The sequence below is a fragment of the Argiope bruennichi genome, chromosome 5 (genome assembly GCF_947563725.1).
Source record: "Argiope bruennichi chromosome 5, qqArgBrue1.1, whole genome shotgun sequence".
Taxonomy (NCBI): Eukaryota; Metazoa; Arthropoda; class Arachnida; order Araneae; family Araneidae; genus Argiope; species Argiope bruennichi.
This window is the reverse complement of record NC_079155.1, coordinates 77512462-77531282: the sequence shown is the minus strand read 5'-3', so window position 1 is coordinate 77531282 and position 18821 is coordinate 77512462. Positions and strand designations below refer to the sequence as shown.

Below are 18821 nucleotides of genomic sequence, written 5' to 3'. Positions count from 1 at the left end.
GAAAAAAGTTTATAATTGATTCATGAAAATTAATTGGGCAATTAATTTTTATTAGTTAAAAATTATGCTTCCATTCACAAAAAAATATATTAATTTTTTAGGCTTGGCATAGCCATCGAGAGAAATTAATTATTCGTATTTGAACTGTCTAATTTATTTTTCTTTGAGTTGCTACTTGAAATGTTTAATTAAGTCTTGATGTCATTTTCTAAAACAAATTTTAATAGGCTATTGACAAAATTAGTCTTTGGCTGTTTTTAAAATAATTTGATGTAGTCTGTTAATGTCAGAAAAGTCATTTGATATAGCAATTATTTGGTTCATCTGATATACACAGTTTAATTTCAGTAGAAGTAAAGCAGCAGACGATAAAGACTTTATACATTAAAATTTCTATAAAAATAAAATCATAGGATCTAAATTTTTTTTTCTATATAAAAATCCAAACTACTAAATAGATTTTTTTTTTAATTTTATCCAGAAATACTACGAAGTATAAGGAACATAGTGTGAAGACTTTAAATTGTGTAAGCTTCTTTAAATTAAATTAAACAATTTATTTTTTATAAATTAAAACTGCATTCTCACTACACAAACAAGTAACATGGCAGTTCCCCATATTTTTTTAGTAAATTGAATTAAAAATATCAAAAACATGAAAAAGAGAGTTAGTTTAAAAAATAAGATTTATTTTATCTTATTGCTATTAAAAAACGTCTCTGTAATTTGAAATTTGTTTCGAAGTTCTCTGATACTTAAAAACTAATTCTCACTGCTTTTAATGATCGAAAAAGATTTAAATTCACTGTTCAAAAATGGCTGCCTTCATATTCCAAGCTACAAATACGTATTTGTCAATCACAATATTTAAATTTGTATTATTAAAAAAAAACATGAAGAAAATTAGCTTTATTTAGTTTTTAAAAATCATTTGGGTCAATCTGCAATTTTTTGAGTAACTACGAGGTCTTAAAATTCTTAGATACAACAGATTTTTAAAATTTTTTAATGAAAAATAAAATTACAGCCGATCGGAAGTTTTGTTTTTATAATAATTTATATAAAATAATCTTTTAGAAATAAAATAATGCTGCTTTTTAACAGATAATATGATATACGTATATAGCTTCAATTTTTGCAATAAATATTTTCTATATTATAAGTACTTCAAATTTTGCGGATAGATATTAAAATATAAAAAAAAAATGTTTCATTGAATTTTTTGTGAAAATATTTTAAATGTTTAATTTTTTTACAATTAAAAAACAAAATAATTTGTATTTAAGCAATGTTGGATATGTCAGTAAATTTTACATAAAAGTAACTTTAACATTAAAAGTTGCTTTTAATTATTAAAATTACGTTACTTTTAATTTTAACAAAAGTTAAAAATATATATGAAAATTAGATTTATGTATAACATAGGTTAATATATTTCCAATCATAAAAGATACCAAATTATACATTTTTTTGATATAATAAATGACTAATGGAAAGTAACTTTTTTGAAGTAGAACTTATACATTAATTAATAATTTGATCATTCTTTTATTGGATGTGTTCCAGAGTATAAAGTTAAATACATTTTTTATAATAAAATATTTTCAAAGTGAAAGGTGTCTGAAATTCTTCTTGATATTCTGTAACTTGTTGCTTATTCGAAAAACATGTTCCTCAAGATCAATAATAGTAGATTTTCTATGTTTTAAATTAAATTCTCAAATATCTGCATTCTTATAAAATTTTTAATTGAACGTGAAGATTTTAACGATTTGGAGCAGCTGATAGTGGGATTATATACAGAAGTAATCGTGGATATATAAATGCACGATATTTTATATTGTGACGTTATATACCTTTTTTTTTTTTTTTTCATCAAGCATAATGTTCAACGGATTGCAAATATACATTAACACACCGCATTTGATATGCTTCACGTGAATATAAATTCACTGCATTTATTGAAATTTTCAAAGCAATTGTAATACTAATTCTTATTGTCATTAAAATTCATATGTTGCATATATTATCGATGTTAATAACTTTGTATGCTGTTTTTAAAATTCTTATTCTTATAAGGTAACATACCAATATGCTTACAAACAGTGAACTGTAACTTTAGTGAACTTACAAAAAGGTTAAAAATTCAGTTAATAATTCAAGCTAATATTAAATGTGTATCATCCAGTTCATGCTTTAGAATACAGCAAATGTTAAACAAGAGCTAGAGAACGAACTGTGAATTAGAAAATCATAAAAACTCGTCTACCGTATTTAACTTGCTTGGATTTTGAAGATGAAAGAAAAATAAAAAAGACGGGTTGTTTTTCCAGGAAAAGTAGCAGGTGAGTTTTTGCTCAAGGTCAGTTCAAAAAAGATTTGAATAAACCTACAATAAAAGGTTTTGTGTCTGGCACTGCCATCTGTGAGAACTGATTAAAAATAAATTTTTGCGCTATTTGGAGGGAAAAAATAAAGTAGATTAAAAACTTTGAAATTATTTTATAAATTGTATAATGAATAAATTTTGCAAAATTTTTTTAGCTTAGATAATATTCATTTTTTATTTATGGCGGTAGTAATGAATTATTTGCAATCAGTTATCAATAAATGCAATTTTTCCCTTTTATCCTCAAAAATAATCAACGTCCTAAAATATTCTTTACCATGAAAATATTTCAAATTGATTAATGGTAAAGTATTTTTTTTTTTCATGAATTGTTTTTTTAACATTTATATACCATTTGACTTCAGTTAATACAGCTTTAATGTAATGAAATTAAATATAATATACTTTAATGTTAAATTATACAAATTTGCTTTTATTAGGTAAAACCAGACATTTTAAAGTACATTTTTTTATTGAAGATTTAGAGATTAATTTTTTAAGTAAAAAAAGAAAAAAAAAAACTTTTAGAAAGGAAACAAACGTAAATGTTGAAAATTGTTCCCTTCAGTATGATAGCAATAGCAGTGTGTAATCATTTGCATTAGTATTTGTTTTTGAATAAGAATATCTAGTGGGTTTATTTGATTTCAATTACTAGATTAAAGTAATATTTTCATTTTTAAGTAAAATTTATTATTTGAGAGGCATCTCGTGATTAGCCATAGATAATTGATTAGGGAGATACTTGATGTTTATCGCGTACTGTCACGTATTCTCGTTTCGTTACTAAATTTCTAGTAAAATTATAATAATCAAACCCGTTTCCTGCATTTTAAATCATTACATCAATTAATAATAATTCATTATATGATAGGGCGTAACAAGTAAAATTTGTAAGAAGAAAAAATTGTACGTGAACTGAGAGATATAATTATTATAAAACACAATGAGCATCAGAATTCTTTGTCTTATGTACATTTTGAACCAAAAATGTCTCATTACATTTTAATGAATTTCTTTTGATATTTCTTACATATAAATCATATAAATTTAAAAAATTTTTTATAGTTCTTTCAAAATAACCATTGGTTAGCATTGTATGCGTGAAATATGTGTTCGAACATTGGACACTCGCCTTTTTTGTCGCATGTCTATTCTTTTGGATCATGCGACGCGCGACACAAGGTTAACCAGCAACCAGCATCATTACAAATGGTTGTGCAAGTACGCAATCCTTGATGACATCATGCAAAAATCAAAGAAGAAGAATTAATGTTGTTGATAGCGTAATAACCATCTCTTTATTCTTCACTTTTCGAGTCATGCTTACATCTAGTTATAACATTCAGTCAACCGACTACATATCTCGATGCTTAGCGTTTTGCACGCGAAATTATATCTTAATTACATCATTTGGAACCTACCTAACGTTTTTTGGATTTGTATTTTCTTGTATTGTTTTCAGCATTATAATTCCTTTAAATATCAAATCTGCTTCTGTGTTTTTGTTGTAAAATGGAACAATGGAATAATTTTCTCTTTATCAAATAAATGAAACCTGGAACGTATCTAATTAAAAATTGATCATGGTAAAAAAACTGTGAAAGGAAGGAATTTTTAGCAGATTACCAAATAGGCAGACTAAACAACTGCCTAGAGTCCAAAGCTAGAGGTAAGAACACATTCAAGTTCATTAAAAAAAAAAAAAAGAAGTTTAGTTTACAAATAAATAAACCTAAAAATTTCATAATTCTTTATCTTCTTACTTATATCTTTTTACTACGTCCGTTTAATTGTTACAAAATAACTAAATCCCAAGTGTCTGCTTAAATAACGTTGGACACAAGCGGGGATGCTTTGCAGACATGTCATAATAAATAAGTAAATAATATTAAATAACACATTTTTGTGAAATTGATAAAATAAAAAAAACGAAGATAACTTATTAACACGTTGATTAAAAGTTAAAAATGTGGTAATTAGTTAAATTAAATTGCTAATATATTGAAAGAAGGCCTTCTAATATGCGCTACTTCACAAGATGCTTCGATCTGCCCTTGGAAAAAACAAACGCTGTCTAACGGATCATAAACAGTAATAATGTTTGAAAACATGCATTTTAGCTAAGAATACCCGAATCTATTCTATTCCTTCCTAACTAAGGTTTTGGCTGAAACAATTCCAGCATCAAATATTATTGTAGTTTAGTTCTGCAGATATTTACAACTGAACTGAACCTTTTTCATTTGTCCTATGTGAATTGATTTTTTTTTTAATTCTTAAATATTATTTGTTTTTGGGCATCATCTGCTGTCAACCAATCGGGAGGATTTCAGACTTTCCATAAAACTTAGTTTTTACAGTGCGTGGAATAGAGGTGATAAGACATTTCGAGAAATATTGCTTTAGTTCATCTGCTAGAAAAGAACTGCCTTTTAGCTTCTTGCGCATTTATTGGAATTCTTTTTTAACTACTGAGAACCTTTTTTTTTTTTTTTTTTTGTTACTAGTGAGATAATTATTTATATTGAAGAATTAATAGCAAATTTACATCTCTTATTGGGTTTCCATTTCTCTTAATCTTCAATCCATCAGGTGGCATATAAAATATAGGAATGAAAATCGTCCGGTTCAGTGGTTGGTTCTCGCTTCGCTGGTGAGAGCAATAATTGTGTGAAATGTTTCTTCTGTATGAGAGACAGATGAGCTGTTTGTATTGGGAATTATTATCCGTTCACCACAGTTCCTGGTGTTAATTTGTGAGATAATTTCTTCATTCAGAGAAATCCGACAGGAGGAAGTAATTCTGTACGCTTTTTAAAATTTTATTTAATTTTTAATTTTTATCTATTTAAACTAGTTTCCCAATATCGTGTTAAAATGTTTTTCAGTCGGCTAACCTACCATTTCTCAATCCAATCTACTACAAAAAAGTGAACTTCAGTCGAAAGAGATCCTATTCTTATTTCTTGAAAGCATCATTCTACTCAAATGAAATAAATTCATCGTGTTTCGGTAGGCATTAGTGGGTATTTTCAAAGCAGGAAGTCAAATAACCCGCTGCTCCCTTAGTTCAAGAACCTGTTGGAGGAGAGTTCACACTCTTCAACTTAGTATCTAAGCCAGAAATCCACACAGTTATATTTCAATGAAGGACATTATCGCCTCTTTCCCGTAACTAAGTGGATAATCGTTTACTTCCCATTCCGAGAATGAAAAGGGGGTCGCCTCCAGTCACGTGACCCAGGCGAGAAGTCCTAAATTGATTAATAGCGGCGGAATGTGTTCTTTTTCAGAATGGAAGCCCTGGGAAAGCTTTTTCCTTGTCTGGAGAAGTGATTCACTCTTTTGTTCAGAGTGGAAACTATCACGCCACCGAAACGATTGAATAAGGTGGCGAGAGAATGAAAAAAAAAAAAAAAAAAAGAATGGTGAGTCAGGTTATGAATAGATAGTATTTTTTTATTATTATTATTATTATTAATTGTCTGGGACCTACTTTATGGTATTCCGTTCTAGGGAGTAAAAAAGAATAACTCCATTGAATGGAAAGGAATCTAGAAAAAAGATGTGGGAGGAGCATTCAGATTGCGTAAAATAATTCATTTTGAATTCTTCTTACTCCCCCTGTAAATAAAAAAAAAAGAGAATCAATAAATAATCGTCTGTAATAACGTCTGATCTATGTATAATGTAGCTCTGAACAGGCTTTCATTAACTTCAGGGCATATACATTTTTTATTTACGAAGCTCTTGCACGTTATTGTTTAAATTCATTAAATCATTTCATTTTCCATTGCCTGTGCATTGAAATTGATGTCGCAATCTAATATGAAATAGAAGAAAATACAGTAATGTCTGCTTATTTGGACAGCGATGGGCCACATTCCATCCAATCATCTTGTATCATATATATATGTGTGTGTGTGTAATGATATTTTAATCTCTAATTTCAATTCTAATTAATTTCCAAAGTTTTATCTTAATTCAGCCCATATTAACTTCATTCTAAAATAGTCTCTTATTTCCAGATACCATTTCACTTTTTTCTATTTCATTAATGCAATAAAAGCTAATAAAAATTGTAAAAATGCTGAGATCGGCAAGTTCCCACACTCAGAGTGAAGGGATAAAAAAAATGTCAAGCCTAGCACAATCTTTTAAAATATCTCTATATTTCCATTGTCTAAATCGACGTGTAAAGAAATCTTTATCAGAATCTCATAGTATATAAATACTGGGAAAATATTTTCTCCCTTTTGCCCCTTTTTCGCTTTCTTCTACTTTTGTGTCGCGCTGCTTGTACATAAATCATGCCTCCCGGGATGAAATAAAACGAAGTTAAAAATTCAACGTGTTTTCACTGTCTTCGGCCACGATTCTACTTTAAAAATTATGTTTACATTACACACACACACACACACACACACACACATATATATATATATATATATATATATATATATATCTTCTATCATATAATGAAAAGCAGTGGAAGTGGACTTAATTAGAAACCGATAGGATCACGATAAAAACTTCATTTATCCAAAATTTTATTTAAAAAATTGTAATAATGTAATTATTAGGATGTTATTACTATATTTTAGGAAGAAATATTTCAAAATATCATGCATGAAATTGTTTCAGCGATTAAATATAATAAATAATTAATTAAATATATATATTAATTAAACATATTAAATAAATAATGAGCTGCCAGTCAAGTTTTTCATGAATAAAAAAAAAAAGCTTAACGGAGGAGCATTTTTTGTAGTAAAGTTTGAGAGAAAAGAAGATAATCAATTCAAATAAATACTACAAAGAACCAACCCGGTTGGTCATCCCGAAATCCTACTCGCTAATCCTTAATAAAGATATGATCCTCCCCTCTTCTCCCCCCTCCCAAGTATTGAATTGCGAATCGTGGGTGACCCCATGAATATTCAGTTCAAATATTTATTTTCATAGATCCGCACATACGAGTTTTATTTTTCAAATTATAATAAAGAAAGCCGGTGCTTTTGTATTATTAATGTTTAAAAGTGCAATAGGATTTAAAGAAAGGCAATGATGTACAAGAGTATTTAAAAAATGACTTAGAAAATATAATTACTTTTCTTTTTTTTACATTCAAATCGTATTTCATCAAATGTCGCCAATGCATAGAATAAAATTCTACATTAAATTAATTTCAAAAATTTTGCGAAGTTTCAAATTTTTGTGTAATATCTATCATTTTCCTTTTCGAGTGTAACGTATTCTATGAATCAATAAAAATAACATATGCATATATGCACTAATCAAAAACTTGTTTAATTTTTAGTCAACGTAGAAATTTAATTGACGTAATAAAGATGATCTTTTTCTTTTAAAAGAGATTCTTTTTCTTATCTTAAAGAGCTTGTGAGCCAAATTTCGTCAGGATCGGTAAAAAAAAAAAAAAAAATGTAGATTTGTACAAAAGATACATAGACAGACATTTATCTTTATATTAAACTAATCATTTTCAGCTATCAGTTGTTCGTCACACATAATAATAATAATTCGGAAAATTCACCAACTTTGATGGAATGAAAGTACAAATTTAATCTATGCATGCACAGAAGAACATTGAGTCATTAGTAATGCACGCAATGAATGGAAGTTCCAGTTGGTGAGGTTGTCGAAGGTTTCATTTTGCAATATATCTTGAAAATGGATGGCATAAGTTGGGGGCAGACACCATAGATGAGATATCTAGGGGACATCAGTTTTCAAACAAAATTAAAATTTGCGAAATCGATAAAGTGAATGGGTCTGGAGGATAGTGTGTTTTTGTTTTTCAACATAGAAAAGCAAAGAAGTATTTTGGAGATTTTTCTCAAAAAGGTCTAAAAGGGAAGAAGAGAGATATTCTAATAACATATCCAAGAGTCATGTTCTTTCATATTAAATAAAAAGTGCCGAAATCGGTTAAATAGTGGCGCTAAAGGATTCTGTAGTGATTTTTTTCCCCATAGAAGATTTGCTGTTAAAAACACGCGATATTTATTTTTTTGTAAACATCTACTAATATATGTTATTTCCTTTCATACTGATTTTGCTGGCAACTTCTCTTAGTGAGCTCTTAATGTACTATTGTGCAGAAAGTTTTTCAAAAATAAATGCAATTTCGAGCTTTTAGAGCTTTTATTTTTATTCGCTATATTACAAAAATCATTAATTGCATCTACGACGATCGTGGAAAAAAAAATTCAACATATTTTTATTTATTTATTGAAATTTCTGTCGAGACAGGTTAGATCATGAACTTCCGTCTATATCTATATCTATACTTATAATAAAGGTCAATGTGTGTGTGTGTGTGTGTATGTTGGCGCTCTATAGGCCAGATCGTTTGACCTACAGCTACCAAATTTGGTACATGTAGACCTTGGGGTCGGAAATGTGCACCTGGGGTCTTTTTTTTTTTTTTTTTTTTTTTTTTAAATTTTAAAGCTTAATGTGTGCGTGTGTGTGTGTGTGTGTGTGTTGGCGCTCTACTCCTCTTTTCCCACGCTAATGAGGTTAGGCTTAACATTTTTCGATCGATTATTTCAAACGATTCTGTTTATTTTCTTAATGTTTGATGCATTTAAAATTAAACATTGTTAATGAATCGATCTTTCAGATTCATTCTGGAGTACATTTGAAATAAAATAAAACAGAATAAAGGAAATTAAAAATTTCTAATCTGCATAGCGTTACCCCAAATGGCGTAGAAAAATTTACGCATTTGCGTTACCATAAATGACGTTGAAAATTCACTCATGCGCATTATGTTGTGATTGTTGACAACTATTTTCAATGGATGCGGACTTGATTTAAATTATTTTTTGGTTAGTTGTATGCTTTTGTAATTAAATTGTATTAATGTTAGTTACGTATTTTTTGTATATGCTTATAGTTTTAAGTACATCGTTTTTTAAGTAGTTTTTTTTAACCTGTTTTCAACCGATTATTTTAAACGATTCGTTTTATTTTCTTAGTGTTTGATGCATTTAAAATTAAACATTGTTGATTAATTGATCTGCTCATGATGAATCTAAGAAAATTTTGTTGACAAATTCTTGAGACATTACATAAATTAAGAAAGATATTCTTTAGTGCCCATAAGGTTTAAATGCTCAGTGACTCTGTTTTCAGTAATCATATTATAAAAAAAAAAAAATGCTTTGTTTTAGTACAAAAATATTATTATATTAATTGCAAATTAATCATTTCCACTTTAAAACATAAATTCTACGGGAGCTAACAGAAAATTAGAGAGATACATATTACGTTATGACTGAAGGCCTTTATAATATTATGAGTGAATTATATGACTATCAAAATTTGAAGATTTAAAATATTTTGATGAAGACGCTATTAAAGTAGGAATTGCATAAAATATTTAATTAAGATTGGTGAACCGACTGGTCGCCAAAAGCGGCTAGTATGAAATAAAATCAGCGAAATCGATGAATGTTAGAGCTGAGGGTTTGATTCATTGGTCTTATTAATTAAATTATTTTTAGTATACAAACAGACCAGAAAGCAATATGCTACGTAAAAGTGGCGAAACTTCCTTTTGGATTTTCAGGTGCCAAAGATCATAAATTCAGAGCAAAATCCCCACTCCATTTTACTTTTTGACTGATGTATGATAATGTAATATGATTAGGAAATTTTAGAATACAAATATGGAGTGCGTAATCGGTAGAGAGTCCATAAAAAATATCTTCAAAATCAATATTAGAAATCCATGCATCTGTAACTAATGCTATGTTTTGTTCTAAATCTGTGCAGCTATATCAAGCACAAAAATGGCAAATAAAAAAAAAGAATAAGAGGAAAAAATATTTTACTAGGCTTTCAATCATTAAGGGGGGAGGGGGAGGGGGGGAGGAAATGTCCTATGTCGATTCGAAATACGATGAATATATATTAAACAGTGGCATTTCGGGGTCCTACATTTATAAAATTCCTCTTTTAATATACTAGTCGATTTAATTTCGCATTGCAGCGTATATTTACTTAATTGATATATTAATTATTTAATTTAATTTTATTTTTTAAAATTTCAGCAGTTTTGAGAAAATGTGCATGTTTTTATTTATTTATTAGGGCCCATGACAATGCAGTCACTATGTTTACATAGAATATTATTTAAACAAAACCTGACTAATTATATTTGTCAAAGTGTTGATATTATCTTAATATTTTCAACTTTATTTATTTGGCAACTAGATTAGTAATACTTTTCTCAAATCCATTTGCCAGCTTGTAAGCTACAGCCATTTCGGAAACTACTTCTGATATTAAATAAGCTTCTATGAATAATTTTTTTTAATGTCGACCCTACTTCGGATTATGAAAATTCTGTTATTTCAACTGTTTCTTAGTTTTAATTAGGTTAACATCTTATTTTGAAACTACGCACCTGTTATCCTCATCGAAGGAAGATAACAGGAACTCAACGAAGGAAGATGATAATGGCTCTTGCACCTTTACCACACTTTTACACTACACCAACATGAGGGCCTGAACTAACTTTCCAACCGAAACTCTTAACTAATGAATAATATATAATTTTAATCTGTCAGCATTTTGATTACCTTTCCTATTCCATTTAAAACGACTATTTAAATCGGATCTCTATGAACATATTTAAAGCTACTGAAGATTTTCATATTTAGTAAATGAAACAAATACTATATGCTATGCAATTATAAAATTTATAAAAATTATGTACTAGAATATGATTTTTTTTGTTGTTGTCCTTTAAAAAAATAATTTCGATAAAAAGGATGATTGCGAAATAAAGAAAACGTAATGACTATTTTCAGCAGATAAACTGAAACTGGAAAATATAATTTTTAACACAAATTTCAGCATTATTTTTTTTTACTTTACGGTTTAAAATAAATTAATCGGATATCTTTCAACAAATGAATTTCCAAACAAGAAAAGAAAACTGTTATTAACTCGACACTCTATTCAACGCCAATCAAGTATTTTACTTAATTGGTAAAAACATTTTTTATCATCATCTTGACAATAAAAAGCTTGTTGATCTTGCCCTTACGATTTAGATATCTCTAACATCTGCGGTCGCATGAATGCTATCGGACCCAGCATCTGATTTATGATTCTTGTTATATATCAGAAAAAACGACAATGCTATTTCTTTCTCCTATCACCAGATGGCACTGAAAACAGCGCGCTTCACATTCCAATAGTTTGTTTTCAGCATTCTCGCTCTCGTAAGATCGTACGGTCCGCAGAGCCGCCGTGCTTAGAACGGGTATTCTTGCTCATTTCGGAAGTGGGGTGTGGCATGACGCATGCGCAATGAATTCCTTACACGAATACTCCAAATGAAAAACTATGATTTGTTGGTAAATTATTACACAAATGCTTATTTGGATTTGTGAATTTTGATTTCAATGATTTAATGGAAGAAATTATAATCTGCACGATATTTACGCCTAAATGAATTCAGATATGAAGAGACCGATGTCTGGGTCAGAGAAGGAATACGGAAAGTAAAAGCTGGTCATATGCGCTTGCTTGAGACATAAATTGCTCCTTATTCTTTTTAATGACAAAATGAATGTATCTTAGTTCATTATTTCAGTTTTGTAACGTAAATGGAATGAAATGTCATGTTTTAAAATAATTGTAATGCGACGAAAGTTGAAATGAAATCGGTTTGTAACGTAAATCAAATGAGATACAGTTTTTTAGAACAGCTGTAATGCGACAAGTAAAATTCACTCGCTCTATGACCTTTATTAAAACAATTTTTTTCAATTCCAAAATCATATGTTGTATTATTTAATTTTCAGTAACAAATGCTGAGAATTCCGGACTAAAAATGATCCAACTCCAAAAAATTATATTCTTAATATTTAAAAACCATATGCTTTAACGAAATTTTGACAAGTCCATAAAAAAATACAATGAAAAAGTAATTTAGTTCCGTTTAGAAATAAATGAAGATAATTTATTAATAAGGTGAATTTTAAAAAAACCTAAATGTCTGAATTGTACCAAGACCAAAAAATCATCCTAATCCTGGAAATGTGAAATTGGTTCTAATGTCAATAAAAATAAGAAATTTTGATTCGTACTAAACATGTCATTTCATAAGGATTATATGGGGATACGAAATATCACTCTGTGTCATGTGAAGAATAAATGGCGTCAGGTCCACTGTATTTTTAACTCCCCTCTTCATACGGCCCCGAAAATGCACAAATATTTTGTCTTTGTGTGACTTTTTTTCCCAACAAAATTATTTTAGGCACTGATACTCTCTCTATTTGCGTATTGCAATACCTCTTATATAAAATATCTTAAAATTTGGTTTCTCATTAGTTAATTTATTGTAGTATCAATAAGCTGGACGTTTCGAATTTCATTCTGGTCATGCGTACGTATCCAGCATTTACTTTCCTAACCTCGACGCATCTTTCTCTTCCGATGAACCACGCATGCGCATTTCAGCATTCCTGACGTCAACTGTCAAAAAAAGAGTAAAAACAGATCATTCAATTTTGCCGGCAGCTTTCGTTGTTCACTTCTCGTAGCTTCGTACGGTCGGTTCTTGGAATCTTTCTAGACGCCATCCCGGTTTCATTAAAGAACTAGGATCTAAAGTTTTTAGAATTTTTAATCGTTTATTTACTATCCATTAAATCAGCAGGATGGCAGAATTGTGTGGAAAATTCAAGTTGGTCAGCAGCGAAAATTTCGACGAGTTCATGAAAGCGATGGGTAAATATATATAAATTTGTATAAAAAACCGTATTGATGATAACAATTTTTTTTCTTTAGTTACCTTTTAGTAATACATTTCTTGCTAAGAAATAATGCGGTAAACAAGTTAATTAAAAAACATAATGTAAGATATATTTTTTACAAGGTAATACCTCCTTCTATGACTTAAACCAATTTCTTAAAATTTTAGTTCTAAAACTGAACTGAAATCGTATATATTCATTTTATACAAAAAAAATGTTTACATTTTAAGTTTTCTTTTCATATTTTCATATCATTTTCATTTTTCATATTTAATATTAAGGCGGCCCTATCTTCAAATTTATTATGATTTATTTTACATAATTTTAAAAAAATTATATTTGATAAAATTATCTAATTTTGATCATTTTATTTTATTTCTGATTTCAAAGAATTGTTTCTTAATAGATATTTTACAACTTTTTTTTGCTGGTCTTGCATTTTTTTTTATTTGAAGCTTATTTACCAAAAAAATGTTAATTGTTGAAATATTTAACAAAATGCAGTTGTGATTATTCTCTAGATTCTTTTATTCTTTAAAATTGGGAATTTTCTTAATTTTTAATTTTAGTCATTTTTTTTGAAATCTCGCATAAATTTGTATTATTACAAAATATGCTTCCTTTCATGTGATTTGTCCATATGGTGTACAAATTGGGATTTTTTTTTATTGAATAAAAATATATAAGAGTTTTGGGATCTGAAATTCCTTTATGAAATCCCTATTGTAAAAATAATCTATTGAATAGATATTTTGTCAGATTTCTCTACTTTCCATAGTTCATTTTTTCTCTGACAACTATATTTGATTTCGTGGTGTTATTTATTATTTGAAGGGTTTAGTAAAAGTTCATTGTCTGTATCTAAATGTCTTTCTGTTCATGCTGAATTTACGGTTGTTAAAAAAAAAAAAGAAAAATCCACTAATTGTTCAAATTTGGCCACTTCCTTTAAAAAAATATGAAACATGAGGAATTAATTAAGTTTATAAAATGTTGTAGTGAAGTGTTATATATACATAAAAAGAAAATTTATATACTTTGAGCTCTTAGTAAAATCATTTCAAAATATGTGTCTCATTAACATTTTTAAATTGTTTGGAATTTACATTGTTTTTTATTAGTTTACTTTTACTTATATTTTGTTTCTTGGATTTATTTTTCAAGTTTAATTGTAGTCACTTCTAACATGCATCATACTATTGCTAAATACTAAACTTCTGCTCTGTATTTATTGTATTTGTACTGTAAGCTGATCAAATCTTCATAATGAATTTTAATAGCATGTTTCATGGTTTTAATTATATATCAAAAATTTGGATTTATTTGTTCATTAGAACAGATATTTGATAACATTAAAGTAGTTTAATTTTAACATATTTTCCACATTTTGCTACAGACTTTGCTTTTGAAATGCATTTTGAATACCATGAAAAAAAGATTTATATTTAAATTAGAGTTTAATGCGTGTTAATAACTTCATTGTATGGCTGGGAATATGGATTTTCTTAGCTTCCATTTTTTTAAACTTAATTTCTCTGGGGAAAAAGTTTTTAAATTCATTTGTGATGAAAATACTTCATTGAAAATAATGTATTTAAAAGGTACAGTAATTTCATTTGTATGCGATTGACAAGTGATTATTTTATATGTTCATAATCAAAATTTAGAAAGAACTATTTGTGTTGAAATTAATTTTATTTTAAAGCTTAATTTCTATTTAGTTTATTAGTTTATATTATTATTTTAAAGCTGAATTTCTATATTGAAGCACATTCAGTATTAAAATAGTTTTCTTCAAAAACACCTAATTTTAACTTTCAGAGGCATAATCTACATACTTAGAAATTTATTTGAAATTTTCAAATCATGTATATCATTTTAATAAAAAAAGATCCATATTTTCATTAAATAATTGAAATTTTTCTCATAAAAAGAAGTTGAAACTATGAGAAACCAGTAGTTACCCTTTAGAAATTAAAAAAAAAAAAATGTCCTTATTTCTTTTAACATTTGTTGATAGTTTAATTATTACATTTAGATGAACTCGGAAAAAGAAAGAAGGTGAGAAAACTGTATTAAAAATTAAGTATATTTCAAAAATGTTTGGTATAATGGACCATAGTGAGTAAACTTAATAATGTGCAATTTTTCGATATCAAATTGCTGGATGATCAATAAAGCAAAGACGATGTTTAATTCAAGATTAACCCAAAATTTTGGATGTTAATTATGTATATATATGTCAGTTTGTCCAGTGTTAAACATCAGAATTTTATTATCATTTATTTTTCATTCACTTGAATATGCACGCTTTATCAAAGATGACATCATCATCTCATGTTCTCAATTGAAACCATTCATACGAGAAATAAAAATAAGAATTTGGTATCAAAAATTAGATATTTTAGTGCACTAACCATATTTAATAAGAATTTCAAAAGCAAAACTTAGTGGACATGTCCTTGTGATGATTACGTTAACAATCAGGCTTTTCTCTGAAGTAAACAGTCATACGATATGGATACGCCATAGAAGATGCAAATTGAGAAGAGGAGCATTTTCATCACCCGATGCAATACTTGTCTGAATAATTTTTCTCACTCCAGTTCTGTAGGAGCTTTATGTTACACATTTTGGAAAGGAACCTTTTTACGCTTTACTGACTCGTAATCGTCTTTTTTTTTTGTCCCCCCCCCCTTTTCCCTTTATAAACCCTTGAAGAAACATCGTTTTCGCAGTGGACGTGTACAAATTCCAGACGTGGAGAAAACAAATAGTGGATGAGTCACTTGAACTGAAGTTGGATCAGCATACGTTTGCCACACGCAACGCTCGAGAAATTTAACTAGCCTGCCGGGTTAAAAAAGTGCGATGACTTCCCTTCTCATTTCTGCGAAGGAAAAACGAGACTTCGGTTAGGGGCCATTTTGGAACGCGGGCGTGAATGGGTAAAGAAATCTGGACGCGCCCGGTTCACGGCGGCAACATGTCTTTGATCGAGATAACCTGGCAGTTTAAAAAATAATAATAAAGAGAATGTTTTCGTTGAAATAAAATTTCGATCACTGATTTGAAAACGTAGAAAAATTTTAAAATACATCTTTTTTTTTTTTTAAATTGGAGATTGTTAAATATAAGTTTTTTTTATTATTATTTTGTTTTATATGTTGTCTTGGAAAAATCAAAAAGCAAATTACCTAAGTTTGAAATTTAGTTTTTTTTTTTTTTTTTACTTGTAAAAATTAACTTATCTTGATCCAAAATTCGGATTGATTATCAACTTTTTGATATTCAATACAAGGAATTAAGAAATCGCGAGGCGAAAGATGTATTTTTTTTAAATAATTTATTATGTTATATAATTTTAAAAATGAAAAAAAAAAAGAAAGGGAAAAAAAAAAAACTACAGTGTTTCAAGGTATCATTTGTTGTCCTTGTTATGAAGGTCTCTGATTTAGAATTAATTGCTTAATAGATTTTTTTTTTATTGCACATATGTTCGTTGTAATTTTTTAAAAATACGTGCGAAGTGATATCTGATATGTTTTCCTGGATGATTACTTTATAAGCTGTGCTGCTTAAAATTTGATCTCTTTAAAAATTTTTTCTATGTTTACATAAGATTGAAAATGAGATAAGAAGAATATAAATATTTTAGCAGGACAGCTGGTAATTTGTTCAGAGAGTTAGAAAATTCAGTTTTTGTACCTTTATCGTTGTTTAATTTGACTTTGGCTTATCTTTCATTTTACTATCGTAGTTTTTACGACAAAAATATCTCGCATTCAAATGTTTTCCAACTTTCTCTTTTTTTTCTTCTTTACAATATTATTCTAATATTACATTTTTCAAAGAACATGAGAAATAATTATATAAATATAGAGAAGTATAAATTCCAGAACACCGCTTATATATGTAAAAACACTTCGAGAGGAACCAACAGAAATTAAGGGAAAACATTTAAGCTTGAGTAAGGTTCGGCTGAAATACCAAATTATATTGCGTTTTTAAATTGTTTCTTACATTTCATGTATGAATTGTGTGTTTGTTCCGTGGATTTTAAAACTTTTTCTGAATCGAATATATTTTATGATTTGCAGAAATTATTACTACAAAATAAGTAAAGGTACTCTAATTAACTAATTCGGATTTTAAGATTAAATTTAAAGGATTTTTTAAAAAATCAATCATGAAATATCCGATTTATTATTTTAATTCATTAAAACTAATAAATTACACCAAATGGAGAAAAATATTTGCATTTTTTTTTTTTTTTTTTTTTTCTGTTTTGGAAGGTAAATGCAGTCCATTTATTTCACATACAGTCGCGAAAAGAATAAAAAAGCCACCCATCATTATTCCACCATTGCCTCATTTTGTAATCATAAAAGGAATCAACGTACTCTTAAAGATTTTTTAATTAAAAGTTTCATAAGGGGTAGTCTATATATTGAAATAAGAACTTAAAAATTTCCAGTAGCATCACCCATTTTTTTCATTAAATTTCAAAACTACATCAAAAGTTCTACCTAGAAACCGATTTTCCTTAGCCTACGTATGTTCGTTTAGAAATTATTAGTTGCCAAAGTTTTGACATTCTAATGTGAAAATAAAATTTTGAACTTTTATTTTTATCTTAAAATATAATTATTGATCTCAATTCTTTTTGCAATAAAATTTTTAGATATTTTACATAATTTGAACACGAATTTATCATTAAAAAGTAATTTATAATATGCGAAAAAAATTTCAAAGTTAAGAGTTTAAAAGTTATTAAATGGCAACACTCTTATTTTTTATATGCGGTCGTTATTAATTTTTCTTTCTGTGCAAATGTAGTGCAGTTAAACTTCGAAAATTCTAAGTGTTTTCCAAGAACTAATATTTAAAAAATTTGGGAATTTAAGTAGTTTCGAAATAAACGTATTCTTAAACACGATGATAATATTAGGTTAGTTGGGAAATTGAAAGAAAGAAGCAGGAGAAATTAATTTCCTTACACCGAAGACTTAAGACTAAAAATTCATTTTTTTTTTTTTTTTTTTCTCTCTCCTGTGGAATTCTGTTTGATTGACAAATTCAGGCGTAAAAGAATGTTTCCATTTATCTAAGTAATCTAAAGTTTGAATATAATTAGCAATTACCCCATTTTTTTTGCGGTTACAACTTCAATGCGTTGCACCTATAATATTGTTTTTTTTTTTTTTTTTTTTTTTTTTTAAATTCGCTTTACATCTAGAAGTATTTCAATTATGAAAATAAATAATTGTTCATAAGGAAAAAAAGAAACTTGCTAATTTTTTTCCCAACCAGTTTCAAATATTTTGTGTTTCCTCCTTTCATTCACGCCACACATTTATTCGATAATTCGGTTCGTCGCGCTGACATTTGAACACATAATTTTCTAAGTCTTAATGTATTGCTATTACGGTACTAGAGTTCATTTAACGTAGCTGACAAAAGATGGCACGCGCATAATGTTTTTATTGCAATTTCACAGCAATTCGTTATTGTTATCGCAAATGGTAAGATCTAGAAATTTTTGAGGGGAGGATTTCTAAAAAAAGAGTCATTTCCACATCAACCAGTTCTGTATCGAGGAATTTTACTTTTAGAGATAATAATGA

At 28.1% G+C, this 18821-nt stretch overlaps 1 protein-coding gene across 2 annotated transcripts in view; it reads left to right on the top strand.

Moving 5' to 3' along the window:
- Window positions 1-18821, top strand: part of LOC129969221 (fatty acid-binding protein-like) — a 50582-nt gene that overhangs the window by 2054 nt on the left and 29707 nt on the right. The window contains exon 1 of one of the 2 annotated variants that reach the window (XM_056083677.1): window positions 12944-13168. The exons of the other annotated variant lie outside the window; for it this stretch is intronic. Within the exon in view, the coding sequence (XP_055939652.1) occupies window positions 13099-13168 (70 nt within the window). The 5' untranslated portion in view covers window positions 12944-13098. Of the gene's footprint in view, window positions 1-12943; window positions 13169-18821 lie in introns of those variants that run through there. 2 annotated transcript variants of the gene reach the window in all.